This window comes from Podarcis muralis, chromosome 17, assembly GCF_964188315.1.
Source record: "Podarcis muralis chromosome 17, rPodMur119.hap1.1, whole genome shotgun sequence".
NCBI lineage: Eukaryota > Metazoa > Chordata > Lepidosauria > Squamata > Lacertidae > Podarcis > Podarcis muralis.
Genome location: NC_135671.1, coordinates 30,516,711 through 30,532,493, shown reverse-complemented (window position 1 = coordinate 30,532,493; position 15,783 = coordinate 30,516,711). Strand labels below are relative to the sequence as shown.

Genomic DNA, 15,783 nt, shown 5'->3' with positions numbered 1-15,783 from the left:
TTAGAATGGGGGCCCACAACTCCAGCGAACTGTGTAACTCCACCCCAGACAAAATGACTCCTAAGGGGAGTCGAGGGGGTTGGGAACACCCACCCAACGACACTTCTCATTTCTGTACCTCAGTCATAAGGCTATTCAGACGCACGCCGTAGCAGCTTGGTGACTCAAAGCGACTTCCCACATCAGCCCCAGCGCAGTCATGGACAGGTAAATGGGCAGCTTTTGCCCCAGTGCATAATTGCTACATCACTGAATTCATTGAGTATGAACTTGCTCTGTGTTTTATTCTCTTTTCCCCATCTGACTCAGCTCTTCAGATGGCTTCTTCCCATATCTCTCACTAACCAATATTCTGATGCTGTTGACTCTCTCTCTCTCTCTTGCTCACACACGTTTTATCATTATTGTTTTCTACCATGTCCCCAGTAATTTTTCTCTTCTTTCTCTCTCTCTTTTTGCACATGGTTTGCTAAGACAATTTCCCCCCTTTCATTCAGTTTGTTCTATACACTCTTGAAAATAAGGGATATCATTATTATTTCTTCTTCTTGACTTTCATGTCTGTGATAGTTTATATAATAACATAATCAAGAGAAACAGACACCTGCCCCAAGAAGCTTACAATCAACAATGATGGGTGCAACAGAGGGGAGGGCAATGAGTTTAGCAGAGAACAATTATAAACAGTTTCACATACTTAGGCTTTGGTTCCAATGCCTTTTTGGGCAATTAAAATAATTAGACAAGTGGGGTGAGATTTCTGTGTAACTCAAAAGCTTATGTTTTCCTGCATCAAAAAGTGTTGCTTCGATAAAGATTTCCAATACTTTGCATGTATGGGTGCTAACAGAACACCTGTCTAGCCTATAGATGAATGGATCTAATTGCAAATTTTCTGAATCTGCACTCATTCACATTAGCAAAGAGAAAGCATTATAATTAACAAATCCATCTTTTATTTTGGGATTAGCAAGAAAGCAGCTTTCTATAGATGAATGCATCTAATTGCAGTTTCCAGATGTGAATGACTCATATCTATTTGTCTATTTATCATAATATCTTTGTCTCAGTTTTTGTCTCACAATGGAGCTCCTTTTCAGCTGATAAAAATTGAAAACATAATATATCATTTAAAAAGAAAAATGATTTTTCAAACGAATTCAAAACTAAGACCTGATAGGTCTTAAATTATAGGTCTTCCAGTCTTTCTTGTGAGTGTGCACTTCTCCTTAGATGAACAATTCAGAATTTCAGAATATGTAATATTTATATTATTCATAAAACACTCCTCCGTCACAGAGGATCATAACGTGTATCGAGCTGTATTGTAGCATAACTTATATTAACTTGTACTGAGTACCTCCTCCTCTGTTTCATTTCTTTAAATCAGATGCAAGTGCATTAGCTACTTTAGGAGTATGTCCGCAGCAACCACAAAAAGTCTCTCATTTTGTGCCATCTGCTGCTGAAAATAGTGTGAGATACTATTTGAGTTTTCACCTCACTCTGCGATCTGCCTCTAGTTTCTCAGCTCCCTCTCCCTCTTACCTCAGTATTACACCAGCAAAGGGTTGAACATTTCCCTGGGTTAATCTGGGCAAATGGGAAAGCTAATAACTCATTAAAGAATTAGAAGACTTTATGAGATTCAGCTGGACAAAAATGTCTCATGGCATGCCTTTCCCTACCCCTCTTGGGAGTAGTTTGTGAACTCCCATTTCCAGAGAAGTGGAACTTTGGGGCACATGACAGCCAAATATAAGCCCTTTCAAGTCCCCACGTATTATAGTAAGTGACTAATATGCATGTGCTTAAGTCTCGCCCCTTGGATTCAGACGGGTGTGAAAGTGCTTATTAACCTTGGCTGCCACATGTCCCTGGCTTCTGCTCTGGAAATCAGAGGTTGCAATCTACTTCTATTGAGCCAGTGGGGTGCTGTGGCAGGAGCACTGCTTGGGAATTGAAGCCCATGTTCAAATCTTTTCTTGGCAATGAGACTCACAGGGTGCACTTGGGCAGTTTACTATTTCTTCATCCTAACCTACTGTGTTTTTCTCTCCAGAAGATGCACATGACCATAAGACGCACCTAGTCTTTAGAGGGAGAATGCAAGAAAAAAAATATTCTTTAAAGGGAGCGCTGAGCAGAGCCTGTATGCACCCCAGGCTCTGCTCAGCGCTCCCGTTCACGAGCTGCGTGGAGCGTGTGTGCAGTGCTTGCAGGCTTTTCCTCGGGGAGGGAGAAGGGCAGCCTGTCACTGATGGGTTGCCCTTCTTCCTCCTTGGGGAAAAGCCCTCAAGAGCCGCACACACGCTCCGCGTGGCCCTTTAAAGGGAGCGCGGCTCTTGGGGGCTTTTCCGGGAGGTGGGGGAAGGGACTGACGGGCTGCCCTCTGTCCCTTCCCTCACCTCCCGGAAAAGCCCCCAAGAGCTGCACACTCTTTAAAGAGCCACGTGGAGTGTGTGTGAGACTCTTGGGGGCTTTTCCCCAAGGAGGGAGAAGGGACTGATGGGCTGCCCTTCTTCCTCCTCGGGGAAAAGCCCCCAAGAGCCGCACACATGCTCCATGCGGCTCTTTAAAGGGAGCGCTGAACAGAGCCTCCCGCCTGCATTCGCTCCATAAGACGCACACACATTTCCCCTTACTTTTTAGGAGGGAAAAAGTGCATCTTATGGAGCAAAAAATACGGTACTTCACAGGGCTGCCATGATGAAAAAGGCTTTTGCTGATAAGACAGGATTATAGTTGCAAGGAACTCTTGCCTCCCAAAGCCAGTCCCATTTTAACATGCAATCCGCTTTTGAACTGCTACACCAGGATTGGCTTTTCACATATAGCTATTTCTTGTTCTGGGACCAGATGTTTTTCAACGGGACACTAGGACTTGGAAGGAGTCCAAGTTCTTCTGCATACTACCAGACTGAGAGATCCAAATTGTTTTTAGGATGTGCACATACATAATGGGTCGACAAACGTAATGGGTGTGCACGTATTTAAAAAAGAAACTGCACTCAGCAATTTTTCTTATTCTTAAGTGGGCGTCCGCTTTTCCTCTCTGCTGTGCACAATGCGTTTGCCACATGTTCAGCTTTCCACCTCTCCCCCCACCCCATGCTACAGGGGGACTCTCAGCCATTTTTATTTGTAAAGTACTTTACGCACATTTATTCAATTAAATGTACATTTGCCGGTACTTTAAAATGTTGGAAATCTGCCTAGGGAAGGGGAATGAAGGTTGGTTCATTTGATCATACAAATTGCAGCTTATCAGCGCTATGCACAGCCAATCTCTGTTGCAAATACACAGAAATTCCATCTTGAAGAGAAAATTGTATGTTGGGGGGGGGGAGGTGTGTGCTTTGACAATGGGGCCCACTATTCAAATGTTGCACATTATTATGCACCCTTAGAGTGTTAACAAGTAAGAATTACTCAGAACCTCAGTCCTTCAAAGGAATCCATCCCCCTGCGTTTCTGTATGGGCAAATGTTCTGCACATGCCTTCTGGTGCAAAGAAACAAGCACAGAACAGAACAGTGACTCATACAGAAACACAACAGGAAGCCCCTTCTTAGGGTAGATAGTTTCTTCTTTGCATCAGAAGTGACTAGATGATTCAATCACACTTGATGTAGCGAGCTTGATGTGCCTGAATCTAATGAAGGTTGTTTGGAAGAAGGCAAGGCCTCGGGTTAAGTATTTAAATCGTTCCGGAGGTCTGTTCTTAACCTGAAACTGTTCTTAACCTGAAGCACCACTTTAGCTAATGGGGCCTCCTCCTGCTGCCGCGCCGCCGGAGCACGATTTCTGTTCTCATCCTGAAGCAAAGTGCTTAACCTGAAGCACTATTTCTGGGTTAACAGAGTCTGTAACCTGAAGTGTATGTAACCTGAAGCGTATGTAACCCGAGGTACCACTGTACGTAGAGGTCTCCTAATGGCACATTAGCACTCTAGTTGCTTTAGCCTGGAGCAGAGGCTCAAGAAGGAAAGTGATGGCACCAATGGAAGTCTGGATGAGCCCTGGAAATGGACAGAGCTGAGATGGATGGAGGGATGCAAAGAGGAGCCTTCTGCAAGTGAATGGTTCTAAGCTGTGTAAATGGCTGGGGAGAAATGGGACAGGAGAAGCTGAAATGGACAGAGCAAAATGGGGGGGGGGGAGGGATGCAATCCTGGAATATTTCAAAGTCTCTGCAACTTTTGATTTGAGCCCCATCCTGTGGCACCTGGCAGATTATTCCCAAGAAAATGTGGCCCATGACAGAAAATAAAGGTTACCCATTCCTGGCCTATAATCTGCTGGCAATTACAACTGCAGCAAATAATGGATATAAATTGGCACAGGTGCTGTTTCCTATGGCCCAAACATGTTGCTCCATATATGCAGAACAGCATCTTGGGAATATAAGGCCAGATTCAACTACCCGGTTCCATTGGGGATAGGGGTGGCGATGTGGTCTAAACCACTGAAACTTTCGGGCATGCCGATCAGAAGATTGGTGGTTTGAATCCGCGCGACGGGGTGAGCTCCCGTTGTTCTGACCCAGCTTCTGCCAACCTAGCAGTTTGAAAGCACACCAGTGCAAGTAGATAAATAGGTACTGCAGCAGCGGGAAGGTAAACAGCATTTCTGTGCACTCTGGCACTAGTCGAGGTGTCCTGTTGCACCAGAAGCGGTTTAGTCATGCTGGCCACATGACCCAGAAAGCTGTCTGCGTTCAAGCACCAGCTCCCTCAGCTGAAGTGAGATGAGTGCTGCACCCCATAGTCGCCTTTGACTGAACGTAACCGTTTAGGAGTCCTTTACCTTTTACCTTACCTTACCCAGTTCCAATAGTGGAAGCCAACACTTCTGCTAGTGCAACAGGGCTTCCCTCACAACTGCCCCCCCAAAAAACCTCTGGAGTGTTGGGAAACCCCTCAGAACAATGCACGGGTCTGGGGATGCAGGAAGAGGGGAGGTCTTCAGAACATTCTCCTTAGTATGACATTGACTCTCACCCATAGAATAGAAACCATCTGAAAGAACCTATAATCTCCTGCTTCATGGGCTTATGAAGTTGCCAATATGGCCCAGGTTGCTTGCCATGCTACAGTAAAAACTAGTTTGCTTTGAAGGTGAAGCCTCTCTGTTGGCATCGGGTCATTATATTGTGCTTGTATGAGCACTCGAATTTATAAAGCCTGTGTTTCAGTCCACCCTCAGATCATCCATGCATGGAAACTAAAGTAGCTGGCTGAGCCCATACTGAGAGTGCAGAGAAAGGAGGCGATGGTGCGCTGGGATTATTTTTAACCCATTCGCTTCTGTTTTGCATTGCCTTTGGGGGAGGGAATGTTTCGCTTTGGTGAACACAGTTCTTCACACTCCTGCTCTGTACTTTGCACACTTGCTCCCACCCTGCTTTAGAGACATTATACAGTATAAAAAGAAGCCTGTGGCAGACACAATGGTATTTTATGTATTCTTATTCTTAAACTTAGTGGGAAATGATGGTGATAATAGCCTTTCACCCTTAGTCTACCTGAGAAGCTTAGCATGCAAAGAGGTTTCAGCATGGGTTTCACGAGCCACTCTTGAGTTCCTATACTAATAATCTAGGAACTTTTACCACTTGGTAAAAAGTGCCTGTGCAACTTTTCCAAAGCACATGAACCTGACCTTTGAAGAGTTTGTATGTAAACCACTGGTAACTTAACAAATGTGTGGTCTTTTTCCTATGCTGGGAGAACTGGGAAACCTTGGAAGGAACTTTTTAAAGGGCACACATTAAGGTTTTACAGCCTATATTACCACGCTTTACATTGCTTCAAATTTTGTGACTTTAAATCTCTGCTGGGGTTCTCTCACCAAAGAGAACTTGCCCCAAACTTCAATCCTGGCACCCAGGAATTCTCATTTCTACATATTTTTTCCTGAACCAATGGACTCCACTAAAGTTGCTCTCTGTTCAGATCACAGCTGTCCCCATTCATACTTGAAAACATGCGACTTCAATATCTGCTTCCCTCGGCAGTGTCCTTCTGAAACAAAAGAAATTCCTCTACAACTTCAAGAACATGCGCTGGGCCAAAGGCCGTCACGAAACATACCTTTGCTATGTGGTCAAACGGCGGAACAGTGCAACATCCTGCTCCCTGGACTTTGGATATCTGCGCAATAAGGTACAAAACATGAGTGAAGCTCATATCCATTAATACATCCTTCTGCACCAATGAGCAATGGAATGCTCAGCATCTTATCCATAATTTTAGCAATCCATTTCACTCTCAGATTAGATCCTAGTGGTGCAATTGCCATTTCTGCATATTCCCACACTGGTTCAGTACTGCTGGATTTGGAGAGATCATATTGGATGGCCTGACAATATGATTGCTTCCTATGCCAATGTTGCCCAGCCTTCAAGAGGAGTGATTGTGGAATTAGCAGTAACCATGTTGTGGTATCTCAGTTCCAACATTACTAGAGTGACATAGGAACTGATGACACGGAAACAGCAACGGCGCCACTAGTGGAATACAAGATCTCTAGCTAAGCCCCTCAGAAATCCATACAGCATTCTATTTGAACCAACGTATGGATTTGCCCCCGCCTAAGAGCAAGCACCTCCACTACCCATTCTTCCATTTCCCCTCCAATCATCCCTATACCTTCTAATGGCCAGATAATACAAATAGCAGAACCAAATGGAAAAACTTTACTTATGCACTTTGAGACAGATCTTGAGAGCGGCTTGCTTGCATGCTCCCCACAACCACCCTGCCTTCACATTGTAATCTGGGTCCTTTAGAAGTGCCTGCATGTAAAATAAAGACTTGAGGCTGGAGCACAAGCAGGGTGGAGCTTGCATACTGATCCCCACTGGCTCCCCATGTGTTCATTTTACACACATACAGAACATCTGACAAGGCAGCCCTGTTTAGGGAAGTTTTAATGCTTGATATGTTATCACTTTATGATGATGATGATGATGATGTTGGGAGCCGCCCAGAGTGGCAGAAACCCAGCCAGATGGGTGGGGTATAAATAAATTATTATTATTATTATTATTATTATTATTATTATTATTATTATTATCATAATACAGTGGTACCTTGGTTTTCGAATGTCTGTTGATGAACATTTTGGTTTTCGAATGCTGTAAACCCGGAAGTAAATGCTTCGGTTTTCAAACACGCCTCGGAAGTCGAACATGCCACGTGGCTTCTGCATGCAATCAATCTGTGTTCAGATAATCTCAGGAGCTCTCTTGCAACCAATTTGTTTTTGTGACTGTCTGCGCCTCGGTTTTTGAATGTTTCAGAACTCAAACGGTCTTCCGGAACGCATTACGCTCGAAAACCGAGGTACCACTATATGCACAAAGCTCATCTAATCTTCTCATTGATGTGCTTTTTACTTGTGCACTTTTGAGTTTCTGGGCAGGGTTTCTGGAAGGTATCATTCAAATACACTGGCAAAATGGTATCCTTGAGGGAAAACGTTTGTTTCTGCTAATTGTACAAACTAGTCCAAGACTAACCAACTCAGTCCTGGAAACAGGGAACATTCAAAATTGTCTTATGTTCTCCTACACCTTCACTTCTTGTCTCTCAGCACAAATGCTTTGTTTGAACATTCATTGTTTATCGGTATTATCTTGGTCCCGCCCCCCCCCCCAATCCTTCTGTGTTGCTACTTCAGTCGGGTTGCCACGTTGAAGTTCTTTTCCTGCGTTACATCGCCACCTGGGACCTGGATCCAAGGCACTGCTATCGGATCACTTGGTTCACCTCATGGAGTCCGTGCTATGATTGCGCACGGCATGTAGCCGACTTCTTGTATGCCTACCCTAACCTAACCCTGCGCATCTTTGCTGCCCGCCTGTACTTCTGTGAGGAACGGAATGCCGAACCTGAGGGGCTGCGTCGCCTCCACCGGGCAGGAGCTCAGATTGCCATCATGACCTTCAAAGGTGAAACAGGGTGGAGGGATGGGTTTAGGTAAAGGTAAAGGGACCCCTGACCATTAGGTCCAGTCATGGCCGACTCTGGGGTTGCGGTGCTCATCTCGCTTTATTGGCTGAGGGAGCTGGCGTACAGCTTCCAGGTCATGTGGCCAGCATGACTAAGCCGCTACCAGCGAATCAGAGCAGCGCATGGAAAGGCCGTTTACCTTCCCGCCGGAGCGGTACCTATTTATCTATCTACCTGCACTTTGGCATGTTTTCAAACTGCTAGATTGGCAGAAGCAGAGACCGAGCAATGGGAGCTCACCCTGTCGCAGGGATTCGAACCGCCAACCTTCTGATCGGCAAGCCCTAGGCTCTGTGGTTTAGACCACAGTGCCACCCGCATCCCATTAGGGATGGGTTTAGGAGGTGGCATAAGATCTGGAGGGGAAGTTGAGCAATGGGAAATGAACACCACGTCTCTTTTTTGTCAGATTACTTTTACTGCTGGAACACCTTTGTAGAGAACCGCAAGAAGACCTTCAAAGCTTGGGAAGGGCTTCATGAAAATTCTGTGCGTCTAACCAGAAGGCTCCGCCGTATCCTTTTGGTGAGAAGTATTTCCCTCTGAATGAGGTTTTCTACCCCTTTTCTTGTACCTCTTCCCCTCCTTCCTTGCTTCCCTTGTTTTTCTCATCTGCCATTCTCTGCTTCCTTTAACTTGATTTTTCAGGATCACTAGCCTCCATCTTTTTTCTGCTCTTATCTTTTCTTCATTACTCATCAGCTTTACCTCTAACCTTTTGTTCTCCTTCTTCTTGTGCTTCCTGCAAACCTGACCATTCTCTTCTTTCTTTCACAGCCACTTTATGAGGTTGATGACTTGCGAGATGCCTTCCGAATCCTTGGACTCTGAAATGCTAAGGCAGTGGGCAAAGGGGAGGGGAAATGGCATTTCAGCAACATTCCAGGAAGAATAGTCTTGAAATATTCAACTCCATGTCCCAGTTTTCCCTTCTCTGCTTTTCATGAACACCTGCATCCTGAGAAAATGTTGGAATAAATGAGGAAGACATTCTGAGGCTACCTTCACGTGCACACTGGGGCTGTGCTCTGTTCTTTGTTGGGAGAAGCCAGAGACAGGCTTTCCAAGCCACAAGACCCTATTGATCGTTGCTTTTACTGGGGACAGCTAGACAAATGAACATCTTACAGAGATGGCACTTAGAGCTCGAGAGGCTTTAGCCAAACCACTTAGCAACTTCATCAATTTGGAGTTCAAAACCTTAGACCCAGCTTAAATTGTCAAAATGTTCAGTATCTACAGAAAGCACTAACGTCATTTGGAACAAAAGATAAAATATGAACCATAATGCCTCATACTCAGCAGCACACAGAACCTGTTAAGCATCTTGCCACACATGTTTTCAGCAGACACACACACTGGCACAGAATGGACTTGGAAACTATGATGCGGTCATTATACACCACAAGCACTGTGTTGATATGTGATCAATTCATTATGAGGATAAGTGATATGTAAATATATTTAGTATTTAACAATATTTGATCAATTGCCTGCTATGGTATTACTATTTAATAATTGATTTTGCTTATCTGTAGTTTAAAGAAGATCGATTCTTATTTTCCTCCAAAGAGTTCTTCAGTATCTCATTACTGCAGATCCAGAGAAGGAAGTCCAGAATCTTGGCAACTGTGACATTTATTTGCTAAGCATTAATTCCTTTCAATGTACAGTAGCAGAGTAGCATGCTTATTCATGGATGTAAATAAAGACATTTTTATGTACACAGACCAGCCTTTTTTTGCTATGGTAATTGTGTAAGAAAACAGGACGAGAGTTAAAATATTGGAACAAAATCTAGAGCTTAGGAGAGAGCAATCTTTAGCTCCTGGAAAGCGTGTTTCAGGAGCTGTTGGATTCTATGCATCTCCCTCTCCACACAGGTCCACCACCAGAGATGCTTCAGTGTGGTAGTGAAGCTATTTTGAGGACAGAAACATGGTCTGTGGTGGTGGCCAAAAAGGGTGTTCCAAAAAGGGGTGGGGGAGAGGTTATCGATCAAGTGACAGCTGGTGACTTCGGGACCTGCTGGTGGCTGCTTTGGGGCCAAGAAGTCTTGCTCTTCCCTTGAAGCAGTAGTCACCTAAGCACTGAAGTTGTATAAATGCTTTTAAATTTTTTTGTCAACAGCATGAATGAGAGGTAACTTAATCTGTTATACTATAAGCACCTACCTGTAAGCACCTACTTCTGAATAGACCCGTATGTAGGACTGCACTGTGAGATAGATGAAAACACACATATCAAAAGCAAACCACCAGAATAAAGTTTACCCTCTCCTTCAACTTGAAATAGAGTCTCTCATTTCCATATGTTGCAAAAAAGAATAAAAGTCACTTATGGAACCTTAAAGACTATTAATTTGCAGAATCTTAGATTAACATATAACTCCCACATGCCTTTCCATAAGGATGAAGAAAGACCTTATAATACTGCAATCCTACAAAAGCCTCATTGAATCCAGTAGGGCGACAGCAGGCAGGAAAAATGTATTTAGTCATTGATTTTGTAGAAGATATATTTGACTCTCCCCCTTTGAAACAGATCCTATTGATCCATTGGCAAGTATCCAATTTCTTCCCTCCCACACATTGGTTGGGGTCAATACATCTGAATCCTAACCCATCTCTTCCCCTGTACTATTATTTGCCAAGTTTTTATATGCAACAACAAATGCCTCATAATATCCTTTTACAACTGCCTGCAAATGTTGAGAAATGCCATCCTGCCCACAAGGCTACAGAAATATAAAATTGGTGGCTATATAAATTCTATTAATATTAAATTTAAAGCAATACAGCAGCAGCACTGAGCAGCTAAAAATGAACAGAAATGGGTACCTAACAAGCAGAAATTTAGCGTAATGTGAACCCTCCCACAACAAGAGTAAGACTACAATCCTATACACATTACCTGAGAGTAAGCCTCCTTGAACATAGGACTTCGCTGAGTAAGCATGCATTGGACTGGGCTATTGGGAATTTGACCTGATCAATTTTTCCTGAAGGCACAAGAGCTGTGATTCTGGGGGAGGGGGAGAAAAGAGGGAGGCAAAGGAGAAGCCAAATGAGTTAAGACTTCATTACTAGGAACTCTGCAACATAAGCCAGAATTCATTCATTCCTGCCAAACGCGGAGAGGGCACTCAAACCATAATCCTCCAACAGATGGCAGTGCATTTGATTTGACCTAAACAGAGGGCCATCCCAAACACAAAACAGGAAAGTATTTATTAGAGAAAGTGACTCGCACTGTATCTCACTCATTAACTACAAAAAGATAAGCAGAAAATTAAGATCCAAACACCTGCGTAAATAAAAATGCTTTTTACCTGGTGCCTAAAGCCAGATAGTGGTTGCACCAGGCATGCCTCCCCCCTGGGGATAGCATTCCATAAATGGGGAGCCAACACTGAAAAGGTCTCTTTCCGTGCCACTATCCTCTACACCTTCCCTGGAGGCAGTGTGTGGAGCAGGGCCTCAGGTGAAAAATGCAGAGGCCCCGTTTGTTGTGTTTGGTTTGATGCTGCATTTTTAAAAAATTGCCTCATTTTCTACAAATTATTTTTATGCGCACCACCTAGAAATGCAAAGAATTAAGCAGCACAGAAATGCTGTAAATAGAAACAGTAAATAGGTGTGTGACTATGGACATAGCAAGCTCCTACAAAGTTTACAGCAAACTATGGCAAGTTCTTAAAGAAATGGGAGTGCCTGATCACCTCATCTATCTCTTGAGAAATCTCTATGTGGGACAAGAAGCTACAGTTAGAACTGGATATGGATATGGATATGGATATGGAACTGAATATGGATATGGAACAACTGATTGGTTCAAAATTGGGAAAGGAGTATGACAAGGCTGTATATTGTCTCCCTGCTTATTTAACTTATATGCAGAATTCATCATGCGAATCCCAAGCCGGAATTAAAATTGCCGGAAGAAATATCAACAGCCTCAGATATGCAGCTGACACAACCTTGATGGCAGAAAGTGAGGAGGAATTAAAGAACCTTTTAATGAGGATGAAAGAGGAGAGTGCAAAATATGGTCTGAAGCTCAACATCAAAAAAACTAAGATCATGGCCACTGGGCCAATCACCTCCTGGCAAATAGAAGGGGAAGAAATGGAGGCAGGGAGAGATTTTACTTTCTTGGGCTCCATGATCACTGCAGATGGTGACAGCAGCCATGAAATTAAAAGACGCCTGCTCCTTGGGAGAAAGGCGATGGCAAACCTAGACAGCATCTTAAAAAGCAGAGACATCACCTTGCCAACAAAGGTCCGTATAGTTAAAGCCATGGTTTCCCCAGTAGTGATGTATGGAAGTGAGAGCTGGACCATAAAGAAGGCTGATCGCCAAAGAATTGATGCTTTTGAATTATGGTGCTGGAGGAGACTCCTGAGAGTCCCATGGACTGCAAAAAGATCAAACGCATCCATTCTTAAGGAAATCAGCCCTGAGTGCTCACTGGAAGGACAGATCCTGAAGCTGAGGCTCCAATACTTTGGCCACCTCTTGAGAAGAGAAGACTCCCTGGAAAAGACCCTGATGTTGGGAAAGATGGAGGGCACAAGGAGAAGGGGACAACAGAGGCCAAGATGGTTGGACAATGTTCTTGAAGCTAATAACATGAGTTTGACCAAACTGTGGGAGGCAGTGGAAGACAGGAGTGCCTGGCGTGCTCTGGTCCATGGGGTCACGAAGAGTCGGACAAGACTAAACAACAAAGTTTACACACACACCGGTCCAGGTAAGGCTGCGCCAGTCTTATTATTTTTATTTATTTTAATCACGGACTATTTCGAGCGCCGCGCAACAGGCCAAAAGGTTCAATTTTCTCCCTCGAGCTTCACCGGCTGAATTCCTGCCTGCGTGCGCCTGGCGTGAACCCTGGAAGGGAATCGCGACCGATTCATCGGCCTCGAGCCCGCGGTGCCCTGCTAGATGCGGCGGGATCTACCGCTCGCCGGGCCGAGCTAAGACGAGCCGCACCTGCCCAGGTGGCAAAGTACTGTTACTACCAGAGGGCCGGCTCGGCCCCCTAAAGCAGGCGAGGGCGGGGCTCGCTAGGCCCCTCTAGGCCCTATTTCCCGTCCCCATGGCAACCGCAAAACCTGCGCGGGGCGGAGTCAGAGGCCGGGCGGTCACGTGGCCCGGAAAAGCGCCTCTCCTGCGCCCCCTCTGGCAGGAAGTGGAAAGGCTGAGGGAGAGAGAGGAGGGGGAGCCCAGCAGCCAAAGAAATTAAATTCCTTGGAGGCGGCGGCGTCTTCGCGTCTTGGAGGGCGCAGAGCGGCGCTAGTCCTCAGGGAGGCCGGCCCACCCGCGGAGGGGGGCGCGGTTCCTCAGCCCGCCGGCCCCTCCCCTCGCTCGCCGCTGGGCCCCGGCTCCGCCTCTGCTCCGCCTCCCCGCCTCCCCTCAAGGCAGGGGGCCCACTTGGCCCTCCGCCGGCCCCTCATGAGGCGCAGCCGCCCTCGGGGCACGTACCGGGCCTAGGCGGAACCGAAGGTAAGCGAGCGCCGGCGGCCCCCGGCTGTTCCCGCCGCTGCGGCCAGCGCCGCCCGCCCCGCTCCACGCCCCCTTCGCCAGCAGCCGCTTCCCGTTATTAGCTCGTTATCTGGCCTCCCCGGAGCCGCCTTTGCGAGGCCGCTTCGCCCCGCTCCCCCCCCCATCAGCTCCCGTGCTCTTCCTTCCAAAACACCCCACAGGGCTGATTCACACGTTACGGCGACCTGTGGACCTGGGTTGTGGTGTCTGGGCTGTGCATGCTCTGCAGGCAAGCTACAGGTAAACCCGGTACCTGTGTCGGCAAACACGTGTTTGCCCTGGTCCTGCTCTAGGCTGTGGAGCGTCTTCAGGGTTTTTTAGTCTTTTGCAAAAGAAAAAAAAGAGGCTTTTATCTCTAGAGTGCTTTCGTCTTGCTCTGTGGTCTCCCATCATTACTTTGTCTTTCACATGGTTTGCTGCTTCTGCTGTTGGTTTATTATTACTTATTTATCATTGCTTTTGAAATTTGTATACCGTCCTTACCCGTAGATATCAGGGTGGTTTGGAGCATAAAAAAATACAATATAAAAAACAATGCTTCCTCCGTGCTTCCTCTGCATGCAAGAGGCTTTGATAATAATACTTAATATTTAGGGTTTCCTTCATGCCCCACCCCCCACCTTTTGCAATAGGAGGATAATAATATGGACCTGCCTTGCATTTTGTGAGATGATATGTGTTAAACAGTTTGAGCACTCGAGTGTTTGGAAAGTTATTCAGACCAAGGGCTGCAGTCCCTTCTGGGCATTTTTAAAATAAAACATGAACAAAACAACCTCAGCATGGCCTTTGTACACTGATATATACAGTAAAATGCATCAGCGTTATCTTAATAGTCTCTCCATAGATGGCAGTCTCGTTTAGTAGACTGATAAGTTAACATGCATAATGAAGCAATGCCAGTCTGTATTGAAGTTCTCTTGTCTGATTATTTCCTTTCACTTACAGTATTTGTAAGTTTTTTGGCCAAAACTACAGTGGTGCCCCGCAAGACGAATGCCTCGCAAGACGAAAAACTCGCTAAACGAAAGGGTTTTCCGTTTTTTGAGTCGTTCTGCAAGACGAATTTCCCTATGGGCTTGCTTCGCAAGACGAAATGTCTTGCGAGTTCTTGCGAGTTTGTTTCCTTTTTCTTAAAGCCGCTTAGCCGCTAATAGCCGCTAAGCCGCTAATAGCCGTGCTTCGCAAGACGAAAAAACCGCAAGACGAAGAGACTCGCGGAACGGATTAATTTCGTCTTGCGAGGCACCACTGTATTTGCTATACATTTTTATACCATTTGGCTACAGTCTTCTAGGACCCGCATGCCAGTGGTGGGTAGGGGCAGCGGCAAAAGTGGGTGGAGTAGTTAATGTATTTTTTCTGCACTTCTACACTAGGCTAGTTTCTACACACCTTTGTGTATCTCTCTCTATCCTCAATTCAGGGGAATGAGACATAATCAGAGTTCAAAAACATCCAAGGAGGGTGTGTGGCCTGGAGGAGAGTCCTGAGGGCCAGATAGGGATGCATTGAGGGCTGCACGGCCCCCAGGCTTTAAAATATGCTTTTATATGGTAACTGTTTGCAGTGGGTAAATGTAACTTAGAAATATTTGATGCTTATGCACAAACATGGAGTGGATTTGCACCAGGAGCTGCTGCTATTTGGGAAGAGTTGCACAGGACTGATTAATCCATTAATCAGGGTGCTATGATCACACCAGCTTTAAAGCAGCCCTTGCACAGCATATTTCACATGTGGAAAGGTCTTCAGTAACATTAACAACAGCTGTGAAAAGTGGACGACTAGTATTTATTATTATATGTTAAGGCTGGAAGAACAGTGCCTTGTGGAGACCACTTAGTACATGCCTGGTTGAGGCAAGATATGAAACAGGGCTGATACTCGTAGCAACTCCTTACACCAAATCTTATGTGAGTAAATTACGTTGTTTGTTTCAACTGCTGGCCAGGAGGGAGCTGGTTATCATGGCAGCTTATATGGCCTTTTCCCACTCACATTTTCATTCCCATGTGCCTTGTAATTCTTTGAGTGGGAGGTCAGGTGAACCATGAGAGCTGGCCGCAAAGTTTGTAAGAAGTCTCCAAAGCGATCTGCTCATATGATTTAACTCGAGCCCAGGGATAAGCAGGGCTTTTACCTAGATTCAAGTGGAATTTGTCTAATCTAGGACATCTGGGAATCAATCAACTAACAGCCCCTTCTGTAGAAGG

At 45.4% G+C, this 15,783-nt stretch overlaps 2 protein-coding genes and 1 long non-coding RNA gene across 8 annotated transcripts in view; 2 read left to right on the top strand and 1 right to left on the bottom strand.

Annotated features, from left to right (window-relative positions):
• Positions 1-6,002: 6,002 nt before the first annotated feature.
• Positions 6,003-9,454, top strand: AICDA (activation induced cytidine deaminase; the record flags this gene model as incomplete). The annotated part of the gene is made up of 4 exons (XM_028713003.2): positions 6,003-6,167; positions 7,687-7,957; positions 8,428-8,543; positions 8,796-9,454. Coding segments are annotated over 4 exons (606 nt in total), but the record flags the coding sequence as incomplete, so codon positions are not given.
• Positions 9,455-10,191: 737 nt separating this feature from the next.
• On the bottom strand, positions 10,192-13,232 carry LOC144325943 (uncharacterized). Its single transcript, XR_013391112.1, has 3 exons — positions 12,877-13,232; positions 10,932-11,042; positions 10,192-10,235 (listed from the first exon to the last, which is right to left on the bottom strand). It is a non-coding gene; the product is annotated as an uncharacterized LOC144325943 (long non-coding RNA).
• PHC1 (polyhomeotic homolog 1) overlaps positions 13,227-15,783 on the top strand; it is a 30,374-nt gene continuing 27,817 nt past the window's right edge. For all 6 annotated transcript variants that reach the window (XM_077921100.1, XM_077921102.1, XM_028712966.2 and 3 more), the window contains exon 1: positions 13,227-13,528. The gene's annotated coding sequence lies outside the window, so the exon portion shown is untranslated. The remainder of the gene's footprint in view (positions 13,529-15,783) is intronic.